The 11692-nt window shown below is 44.2% G+C and overlaps 1 protein-coding gene across 5 annotated transcripts in view; it reads right to left on the bottom strand.

Moving 5' to 3' along the window:
* Positions 1-71: 71 nt before the first annotated feature.
* Positions 72-11692, bottom strand: part of actn4 (actinin, alpha 4) — a 56341-nt gene continuing 44720 nt past the window's right edge. For 2 of the 5 annotated variants that reach the window (XM_051398572.1, XM_051398573.1), the window contains exons 9-22: positions 11418-11510; positions 11154-11279; positions 10906-11010; positions 10633-10780; positions 10222-10372; positions 10010-10118; positions 9337-9477; positions 8937-9119; positions 8496-8630; positions 7786-7965; positions 7248-7394; positions 3879-3944; positions 3099-3257; positions 72-2325 (exon numbers count right to left, since the gene is read on the bottom strand). In XM_051398572.1, coding sequence (XP_051254532.1) covers positions 2167-2325; positions 3099-3257; positions 3879-3944; positions 7248-7394; positions 7786-7965; positions 8496-8630; positions 8937-9119; positions 9337-9477; positions 10010-10118; positions 10222-10372; positions 10633-10780; positions 10906-11010; positions 11154-11279; positions 11418-11510 — 1902 coding nt within the window. In that variant the 3' untranslated portion in view covers positions 72-2166. Of the gene's footprint in view, positions 2326-3098; positions 3258-3878; positions 3945-5258; positions 5340-7247; positions 7395-7785; positions 7966-8495; positions 8631-8936; positions 9120-9336; positions 9478-10009; positions 10119-10221; positions 10373-10632; positions 10781-10905; positions 11011-11153; positions 11280-11417; positions 11511-11692 lie in introns of all 5 variants that reach the window. The other 3 variants (XM_051398569.1, XM_051398570.1, XM_051398574.1) reach the window with 2 other exon arrangements.

Below are 11692 nucleotides of genomic sequence, written 5' to 3'. Positions count from 1 at the left end.
CCCACACACACACACACACACACACACACACACACACACACAAAGAAAAAACGACACGAAGCCAAGCAGAGTAATTTTGTAAGGAAACTTTTATGTGTGCTTTGTGAAACTCACTTTATCATTAGAGACAGAAGGCGTTGCAGTTTCCAGTACAGCAGATAAGGTTCGATATTAAAGAGTACAAAAAAAGGAAAAATCACAATTCCAGAGTTCATTTCTCTCTCTCCAACCTCGCAGGGGAAAAAAAAGAGAAAGAAAAAAAAAGAAACAAGCTTTTGGTCCAAGTCTTTTCTTCTCCGTCCCTTCCCTGTCCGTCCGTCCCCCTGTCTCCCCCCTCCTCTCCCTCCAACAGCCGACAAACACTAGAGAAATAATCTGGTATCCTGTTTAATTTAGACAGGGAACTTTCTCCGAGGGGGTCTGATTGGTGCCCACAACTTTCCCCAGAACTCAGATATTTGAACACATTATGATTGCATAGTTTTTTTTTTTTTTTTAACAATTTCCTTTTTTTTAATATTTTTTTTATTTGCACATAATGGAATGTTTACATAAAGACCCCTCCCCGATCTTTCCCCTCCCTCCTTCCTTCCTCGCAGTAAATTTTCTTTCCCTTTTCTTCACAGACGAAAGGGGGAGGTGGAGGGAGGAGGGGGAGAGACGGGGGAGGAAGTGGGAGAGTGAGGTAGGGAGAAAGTAAGAGAGAGAGGGACAGGGCTGTAGCCACCAACAGGCACGTTTATTTTATTTCATTACTGTCACAATTTATTTTTAATTTTTATTTCCAAAAGTCACATGGGGGGGGGGATCTGTTCACAACGCGTTACCATGGTTACCCAGGAAATGCGAGAACCTTCATTCAGCCAATCAAATGCATCCATGACATGATGTGTATATATTTCTGTATGAATGTGCGCGATTTCTGGTATATAAAACTGGACTAACTTTTACTACTACAGTCTTCTTACCTATCATATAAATGTATAGTTTTTTTTGTATTTAAATAAGCACCTGATGCCCACCCCAGGAGGAGAATAGTTTCACAGAAGCAAATATTTGTGGATAACTATGGTGATGCCCGTCATGGGATTTGTACAGGAGAAGGCCGTTAGGTACACTAGCCTCAACTTCATGGCCACCAGCTGTTTCCATCGCTAAAAACAAAACAAAAACCTGAAAAGACGTGTGGAAGCTCAAACCTACCCACTGGTGAAACTGCTCTCTCTCTGTCACTATCATCAGCTTTTAAATTTCATCTCATTTTATTTTTTTTTATTTTTTTTTTTAATAAATCTCGCTCTACTTTGCCCTACTGCCATTGATTATTCTCAATAACTGGGACTGTGTGTGTGTCATTCTTCGCACTGAAAAAATAAGTATGTACAGCGCTGAGCCCCGCCCTCCCACCCGCACCGACCCCGACCCCCACCACCCACCTGCTCCAGAAAATAAACAAAAAAATAAAGAAATAAACAAAGACAGGAGGAGGAAAAGAGCTGAGGTTAGACAGGTCACCTTATCCAGCAACATGGGAATTATGGGTAAATATGTCATTTTTTATCTCTGGTTGGTCAACACCCCCCTCCCCCTCTCCCCCCCTCCTGACCCCGCAGCATATATCTCTCTAGGATCTAATACACAAACCTCGCCAGTCGCCACGTCAAACCCCCCCCACCTTACGCCCTGAACCCCCCTGGCAAGAAGAAAAAAATTATAATAAAATAAACAAAAATTAGCATAAGTATCAGATTAGCTTGTGCCCCCCCCCATCCCTCCCCTGTTGACCCCACAAAGGCAGAGAGGGTGAAGCTAAGGACCCATACTACAGAGCAACTGTCCCCCTGTCCCACAGCTGCCCCTGGATATGCCTGTTCATATAAACCTTTACGATAAATTGATTACTCTCGATCTGATTACGACGTAACGGAGCTGGAAAACCTTCGACGGAGGCCGAACCTAACTACAGCTCAATCAACAAGCTCAGTCTTACAAATTTCGGATTTCTAAACCGGCACACGCAGGGGCACCTCACAACCACCACTCATATTCTTCCAAACGCTCGATTCCTGGCATCTCCTCTGCATACAGAAGAACCCTCTACCTCCCTCCCCCTCTTCCTCCTCTCCCTCCCTTGTCTGTCCAGCCCTCCTCTTCCTCTTGCCTGCTCTACAGGTCGCTCTCTCCGTACAGGGCGGTGGAGAAGGACATGTAGTCGAGGGCTCCGGGGATGGCGTCGGGCCCTGTGTAGGGCGCCATGCGGGCGATGCAGTACTCCGCCTGGTCGGGGGGGAGCTCCCTCCTCAGCTCGTCGGCCGTGATGAAGTTCTGATGGAAACAGAGAGGGTGGTGCGGTGAGTGAAAATGTAGTCAGCAGTCAACACGGGCACATGGGGGAAGAAATGACGAGAAGCCACACATCTTGATCCCCAGCAGCCTTTTTATTAGGACATTAGGACGAGGTTTGGGAGGAAATCGGGGAGCTGTTGGGAGTTACAAGCTATAGAAACAAGGCTGACAAAATGCTGTCGCTGCAGCGTAGCTCGTAGTATCTCTGTCACGCTCTAGTTGCTAAACTATTCCATTTATATATTACAATATGGCAAATTCAGACAAAATGTATATAATTTAAAAAATCCTTTTGAAACACAATATGATCACATCCTCGTGATCTGATTCCACTTAAAGTTAACAGATGGTGATACTGAATTATCTCCCAGCCCAGCTCATTATTATTTTCTTTAACTAACATATGGTAAGCAGCTGTCAAAGGAGCAAGGAAAGGGTGTTTAGAAAGCTCTGATGCTATCGCTCTCTGCACAGTGAGGAAGCAGGCAGCTGTTGAGGATGCAGTCAGTACGGGGAGTTCAGGGTGGCCATGACTCGACTTTAAATAACTCTGCCATTCAAATATTAAGTTCAAGATATGGCCAAGACATTTACTCACTCACTGCGTTACAGGAGCCAATATTAAAATGATAGTGAGACAACTAAAACCAAAAAGAATTAAACCTCAGCTCCAAAGAATCCATTAAAAAAATCATGGTATTTATTGATTTCTGGGCCACTCTCACCCCCCCCACACACACACACACACACACCTTATCAGCGGCCAGGATCTTGAAGGAGGCGATGACCTGGTCTGCTGTGTCCGTGTCGGTCGTTTCCCTGGACATGAAGTCAATAAAGGCCTGGAAGGTGACGGCGCCGCTGCCGTTGGGGTCTACTATGCCCATGATGCGAGAAAACTCGCTGTCGCCCTGGCAACCGAGAATCAACAGGTTAACCCAGGAGAGACAGCACTTAGTACTCAGACACGCAGACACACACACAAAACATGACAAACAGTTCATAAACAAGTGTGTAAAACATCAGGACCACCGTTATATAGACCGAGCCGGTCCCAATATTTTATATTTCACACTTTGACACATGCATAAACATATATAACACTGGTTAATATCAATGGGAAACACAGACAGGACACAGAGGACAAACAGTTAAATTGGATGGTTTATCTGTATCACCTACTGGGGCAGAAGTGCAGCAAGTACGAAAGCGACACAGATTTGACAACATAAGACGAGCAGCGAGAGGATCAGGGAGGAAGAGCAGGGTGTCTGCAGGTGTCAGGTCAGATAACACATTACACTAACACCAGAATACGCTGGAAACTCAACTTTTGAGTCACAGATGTTTTTTGTGCCATTATCAGTCATGATAGATTTTCAAGACTGAAAGATTTTGGTTGCATTGAACCATGGTGTCATAGTTCTTCCATATGCAAGCCATTTGAAGCTTTGAATCTGGCAAACTGAATTGAATTAGGGTGCTCTTGGACCCGCAGACACCCTGTGAGAGCACCATGCCAGCAGCAGTACCAGGCTGTTTCCTGTAGAAATGAGTAGAGCCCGGAAATCATCTGAGACCATCTGTCCTGATCGCTTCTGTGGGCCGCCACAGCACAGCAAAGACCGGGGGGGAGGAAGAGGGAGGGAGGGGAGGAGTTGACAAGGATGAGAAGACAGCGATGGAAAGGAAAGGAGCCGAGGGAAGGAGGAGTGATGAACAGAAATACAGATAGAGAAAGTGTGTGATGTTTGGGGAGGTGAAAAAAAGATAAAAGCACAAACAGTTAACAGCGAAAGTCTCAGAGCAAACTGAAACCTGACAGACAGACGGACGAGGGGCGGGGTCTGCTCAGAGAGTGAGAGGGAGCCTGGTCGAGCTGAAGCAGCACAAAGCAACAGAGACCCCCGGTGGACAAACAGAGACACCTCACTGCTCTCCATGCCGACGGACTGAACCCTGACTGACCTCGGAGCTTATCGAGAGCCTCGAGCAGGAGCGCGGACTGATCACTCAACCGGTCTTATAACAACTGGCTTCACAACAGAATATTCAGTACCAAGTTTGTCATATTAGCATCATCAATAATCTAAATACAGCAGGGTAATGGCTGCTGTGCATGCAGGAAGGCACCGAATATTTCTAGCATACATTCAGACAGAGTTAATGTCCTCCTGGTTGTCTTTTGGCAAAGTGGAGATTTCTTTTAAGACTGAACTGAACTATTTTGCCTGGGAATTGTTTTTCTTATCTGAAAACCGGTAACCCCATTTCATCTACAACACAGCTGTTTTGTCTTTCTTCTGAAAACAGAGATTTCACGAGATCTTAATCTCAACGAGCCTGCCTCATTAAATAAAGATTCATTTTCTTGTTTCCATTTGAAGGCTGCGTTCAAGGTGAATTTAGAGACAAATTCAAATTGAGGTGGAACAAACTGTTAAAGATGTAGCCAGAAACAGCCTACATGAATTAAAGTTTAACTGTAATAAATAACACAATCTTTATAAGAAAGTCCACTTCTTCCAGGTGATATTTTACATTTTTAAACACCTTCCTGAACACATTTTTCATTTAAATGGCCAAAACCAGGTGCTAAAATGATTTGTAAATTATTAAATATATATAATATTAAACATTTGTAACTGATACATGATTTAAAGTTACTGTCTGTTGAAGATGTCTGACTTTGGCGCCCCACAGTGGAAGCAGCAAGGCATTTTCTACATCATCCATGTAAGAGATTGAACAATCAATACAGTAGCTGATGGTTTATATATCAATATAAATCTCAGTAGCTTTAGGCAGATTGTGACAGGCTGACTGTGACTGGCAGTGATCTCGGCTCTGCTCTCCTGCTCAGAGGCCTGACAAACACCACCTTTCCCTCCGTGCTGTCCTGGAGCTCCTACCTGCTTGTCGTTCTCCACATCGTAGCCCAGACTGATCAAACAGGCCTTGAACTCCTCGGCCATCAGGGCCCCGCTGTGGTCCTGAGATCGGCCAAACACCAAATGACAGAGCGCCACGTCACGAAGATGAAACGATCGCAACACAGGGGACGGTGGCGGATGGTGACCATGCGATCCACAGCATGCAAGGAGATGAAGACATGGAGGATGGAGGGACAGACAGACAGACAGACAGACAATTCACGGATGTTTAGACAATGTAAACACACACAGCTCAACAGGTGGCCTTGAAGGACCCGGAAAGACCCTACACACTAAAAACAATCTGCGTATGAGGCAACACATCTCGAGTTATTTAGGACAATGCATTCAAATGTGTTTTCAGAAACATTTGCATTAAATTAAACTCTAGTTTTTCTGATCAATAACACAGAAGGTTAATACATCCAGCCTTTCAACACTGGCTCCACATGAATATTTCTGAAAGCTGAAACATTCAAGCACCAAATATCTCCACTCCCATCTGTAGTGCAGAGGTGCAACGATCGACTGAATCATATTGACATTTTCTTTTAACAAAAAAGGTCCAAATTCTCTGATTTCAACTCGAATATTTTCTGGTTTCTTTAGTGCTCAGTGACAGGAAACTGAATATCTTTGGGCAAAACAAGACATAATGTAACATGTGAAGATTTTCAAAAGGTTCTAGTGTTGTAAATGAACACAAGATGTGTTGCACTGCTGTGATAAAAGACCTTTGAGTGAACACACACAGCTGGATGGGTGAGAGACCACAGGGATGAGGGACAGAGTCCTGGAGTGTTTATGAAGCACTGTCAGACAATAGCATGAATCAGTGACACACAGTGACACACACACACACACACACAGTGGTGTGATATGGTGAGCGGTGATGGTGTCCGTCTCATCCTTATGAGGTTCAAGAGCTCTTAATGATCAGGTCTGACTGACAGCGAGCACAACACACAGACGTTTGGAGACACATTGTGCTTTTTACATCCAACGAAGCATCAGTCGTCCTAAACTACAAATAAAATGTTCTGACTGCCGTTAACATGAAGATGAATTAATATTCAGATCACAGTGTGAGTTTGCATAACCAGGGGACATTTCTCACTGAAAAACATTGTGCAGGCAAAGCACAACCTACCTAACCTACAACAGATTTAAAAAAAAAAATACTGTATTCATCATCTTTCAGCTGACTTTAACTAACAATTACAGTTTGTTCTGAATCATGTAGTCATTCTCAGCTCTCAGCTAAAATAAAAGTCAGTCACCAGTAGCGCCTGTATACACCGATATGCTCTCTGCTCTGCTAACACCTGAACACCTCCCAACATGTGCTCGCCTGTGGAAAACAGCATGATGAATACTCACACGTTTGGCTCCTCTCTCACCCCCTTGTAAGGTCTAAACATTCATTCAGTCATGTTATACATCAGTGCAGAAACAATCAAATAATTTACAACAGTAATACTATATAAACCAACGTATACTGTATATGCCATGAATAACAAAAGTATTTGGGTTGAGCACTAAAGGTGGTTATGGTGCATATGTTGGCACGTATCTGTGCATTTACTGAAGAAGTGACAAGTGTAACTAAATATGTACTGCTCTATGCCAGGTTTATGCTGTATGTAATGGTAAAAAACACAGTGTGCTTCTGACTTTAATATAAAACTATAATATAAAACATTTAGTGAACTAAAACAAAAACTAACTGAAATTGTATTGTGTACTTATCGCATTGGTGGTTTATTGAGACTGGGACTGAGTTAACTGCCTGAACTGAGACCTAAAATTTTAAACTAAATAAACATAAAACCTATAAACTATAATAAGTCTACTTAGCTCCCAACCCAAGCACTGATAGTCCTGACAGCAACTTGTGACATAGTCAGTATAAAAAGTACACAGCCAGTGTAACAAACAAGCCGTGAGCGCAGAGCTCGGGCCCCTGACCTTGTCAAAGTGGTTGAAGGAGGCGCGGTACTCCTGGAGCTGCTCCTGGCTAATGCCCTTAGCGTCACGTGTCAGGATCTGGTTCTCCACCTCGTTGATGGTTCTGGCTATGGTGGTCAGCAGCTGCTCCCAACCCACACGGAGGTGCTGCAGGGAGGGAAAGCGGGGACACAGAGAGGAGGAAGCGAGGGAGACGGGGAATGAAAGAGAAAAAAAGAGAGGCATGGGAGGAAACGTGTTACACAGCGTCTTCCAGTACAGAGAAAGCATTCTGACAGGATTAATTCCATGTGCTTGTTCATAAAACAATCTTTGTGTTGTAATTCTCAACAGAACTTATAGAAAGGACTTTTGTACACACTCAGTTCCTAATTGTCTTTAAAAGGCTATCTTCTGTCCAACATGTAGCTAGAACCAAAAATAAAATAAATGTAGGACTTCATGAACTTTATTGGACTTGCACACATTGATTTTTGTCTGTGGCACTGAATTGTTTTTTGGGCATTACCAGTAAAAATGCTTAAGGCGTGTGTGTTACCTCCATTGTGTAGGAAGTGTACTGGTTGTCGAAGATGAGGGCCTCCTGGATGAGCTGGTGGTATCCCTCCAGCGTGTTAATTTCGGGCATGTAAGACATGATGGTCTTCTGGTACTCCCTCAGGTTGGTCAGCTGGTCCTCCAGAGTGCCGTTCATCTCAATGGATATCCTGCCGATTTCCTGCCAAACGCAAACACACAGTGTTTACCCTCCTGTTAATCCTACAAGTGTACTTTATACATTTCAGAAACAAGTACAGGGTTTATAAAAGTATATATTAAGTACATATTTAAGAAGATGATTGATGATGATCTGATTATCGGATTTTAGACTTTTTTCAGACTCCAGACACACTGCAAGCATCACAGTGTGAAACCTTTAGAAGACTCTCTGAAGTAAGCCTTAACACAGCAGAGTGACGATCCTAAACTAGTGATCATGAATGAACATAGCGATTAAAATATAAAAAGGCTGAATTAGAAACCAGCACAAATGAGTTCACCTATCTGAAACTCTGAAGCAGATTTGTGTCATTCCACACTGAGAGCATGAACATTCCCACCATCAAAGCTCCTAAACCCCGTCGACTCTATGAGCTCATTGTTTTACAATGTTGGCCTGAAAACTGTGACAAACTATACACAGCTGTGCAAAGATTAACCGCTTCAACACAATGGTGACCACTTGGACTGCGCGGGATAATCCATTACCTCCATTTTGGCCTGTATATAGGCGCCGACTGTGTTGGCCTGAGTGGCGAACTTGGCTCTCAGTGTGTCGTTGGAGTTCTGCTTGTTAAGCTCATCCTGCAGGGCGTTGTCACGCAGTGGCACCATGTCCATCGCCTGCAAAACACACACACAGACACACACAAAGACATTAGCAACACACACACAACTGTAACAGAAAGCACCTGTAGCTGCACCCACACATACAAAGCACCAGCTGGAGAAAGTCATTAAATAATTTGGCCTCCAGACACAAAGTCAGGCTCCTCAGCTTGTAGATGAAAGCATCTTTGCTCCAATTCAATCAATCATTATATTTATGATTTCTAATGCATCAAGCACACACACTACACAAACTTGAGGGGGAAGTAAGCTAGACCCCACAGCCCCTATTATCATCAGAAAGCACAGGCTGCTGCCTACCTTTTCCCACTTGTTGTCGATGCTCTCGGGTGTGATGGTGGTGTAGGGGTTGGCTCCACTCAGCTTGATGCCGTTGCTCTGGGCGATCTTCTGCACCTCAGCCTGGATGGCCTGGATGGCCTCCCGCTCCTTGTTGGCCTCCGCCAGGGTAGACTTGAACTGCTCGTGGGCTGTGATCAGACCCTGAGGAAGGACAAGATATGTTGGTTTTACTTCCACCAGACAGAAACTATAACGAAAATCAATCATATGTCAGATATAGTTTATAACCTTTCTATTAAATACATGTTAATTTGCCTCATTGTACACAAAGCTCACAGTTCTGTGTATTTCTGTGTCTGTTTCTATGATTAGTGCACCTATCTCGACCACGCTCCCATACTGCCCCGTTTCCAGTCACCTGGATCTCCTCTATGTTGTGGACGATGAACATGTCCTGCAGGTCCTCCATAGCACCCTCCATCCAGTTGTTGAAGGGTGCCGCTCTCTTGGCGTACTCCAGGTAAAGCTCATCTATCGACTCCAACTGCTTCTCTGTCCTCTGTTGAGAAGAAAACAGAAAGAAAAGTGGTTTATTTAAAGAAACTTCACTGAATTACTCAAAGGAATTTAAATGTGTGGATGTTAATATTTGACAGACATGAGGGCCAGGTATCTTTACAAATGTTTTTACAGTTGACGTTTTTCTACTGATTCCTTCATTATATTTAAATACACAAAAAAGCCAGACTTGACAAATGTTAAGTCTTCATTTTAGACAAGCTGGTGTGCGACATTTTTGGAAAAATAAAATGATTAACCTTTAAATTATGAGATAAATCTGATCTAAGTGGCATTTCTGTATTCGGTTGTGTGTTGCCAAATTGTTGAAGATCTTTTCTTAATTTGTGTTTTGTCTATTTGCATTTGTTTGAGCTCTCAGGGCCACCGTAGTTAGGGTTCACAAAGTAACATCAGTTACAAACATGTACTGCAACCAGACCACTGGACTGCATCAGTGAGAACTGATCTTACAATGTGAGGTACATTATTTCATCAGCATCTGAGCAGAGACCCCGGTATCAGTACCGTACCTCCAGTGACTCTTTGCGGCTCTGGGTGAGGGCTCCCAGGACGTCCCACTGATCACAGATCTTCTGACAGCGAGCGTTGACGCTGGCGGAGTCGTAGTAGTCCAGCTCGCTGGAAAAGACAATGGAAGAGAGCAGAGTTTGTAGCCGAGGCTCAGATAAATGATTCAGTAAGTGTAGAGTACTTCTTATGATCTCATGCTCCTTTTCTTTACTTGAGCTCCTGTGCAATGGCGGCGATCTGCTCCACTCTGTCCTGATGGGCTGCCAGGTCGCTCTCAAAGGCCTCGTGTTTCCGTAGCAACGCCTTGACTTCTGACAGGGTGGAGGTCTCGTAGTCTTTCTGGGTCAGCATGGCCTCCTTACCTACACACACATAAAATCCATTCAATCACTTAACCTTTCAGAAGAATAACCTTTCAGCGTCTCTATGATTCACCATGATGACTAAACACAGCGGTGGACTCGAGAAAACAGTGGCAGATTTGTTCTTTGAGTAATGAACTTGAAATTGAGGCATGATTCAACTTGATACCACAAAAGCAATTCCATATGTTGTTCATCCAGTGTGAGTATGTGTGTGTGTGTGTGTGTGTGTGTGTGTGTGTGATGAAACATCTACACACCATCGGTCCAGGATTCGTGGATGGCAGCCTTCTGGTGGAACTTCTCTGCCAGGTGCTCCAGTCTCTCCAGACGTCTGATCTCGCTGAGGATCCACTCCTCGTAGCCTTTTTCTGCTCCTTCCAGAGTGTGCCACGCTCCGTTGATATCCTGAGAGCAAACAGCAGGAATTACTGATGTGAATCCATAACTGCAGAGTACAGTATAGCACCTGTTTCTTTGCCTGTGTAGTTCACATAGAGCAGAATAACCTCCTCTTCTCACTGCATACTTACAGAAACCATGCGTCCCTCTGATGGCATGAAGGCAGGTCTGTTGCTGAGTCTCAGTTTAGTCTGCAGAGTGTTGAAGCTGATCTCCAGCTGACATTTCTCTTGGACCTGAATGACAAAAACAAGTGGAAACAAAAGCACTTAGTACATGGTCGGGACATAGATCCTCAGCTAGCTCACGGCAACACAAGAATTTAAAAACTCTTCTCATGTTGCTCTGCACAGAAAGCTTTGCAGCAGTGATTCCAAACCTTGGGTGGTTTGTGGACACAGCGGTAGTCTCTGAAGTCCTCCTGCTTCGCCTGCATATCCTGTACGGTCTTCTCCTGGGTTCGGTTCTCCAGCCAGGGGATGGTGCGACGGATCCACTCCAGCAGCTGAAGGCAGAGAGGAAGACGAGGAGGGAACAATCAGCTCAATGATAAGATAATGTCAGGTCTGGTAAATATGTGGAACGTCAGGGACCTGAACTGAAGAGGTCCAATCAGTCCAGGTGTAAACATGCTGAATCTCACCTCACTAGCCAGTTTCTCATAGTCCTCCATCATTTGCTCGTTCTCCTGGTTGACAGCCAGCACTTTGCAGATACGATTTGCGGCTGTCTCAGCCTATCAGGAAACAGAGTGATGAGTGGCGCTCACAGGGATTGTTTAAAGCACGGTGGCATCAAGTCCACTCACTGTGCCCAAAGCTTAGTGAGAGCATTCACTGTAGCTTCATTTAAAAACAGGATGCTGCACTTTAAAGTCACTACAGCAAACATATGCAAGTGTCTGTTTGATTAGTAACT

This window comes from Dicentrarchus labrax, unplaced genomic scaffold (assembly GCF_905237075.1).
Source record: "Dicentrarchus labrax unplaced genomic scaffold, dlabrax2021, whole genome shotgun sequence".
Lineage (NCBI taxonomy): Eukaryota > Metazoa > Chordata > Actinopteri > Moronidae > Dicentrarchus > Dicentrarchus labrax.
This window is presented reverse-complemented; position numbering and strand designations above follow the sequence as displayed.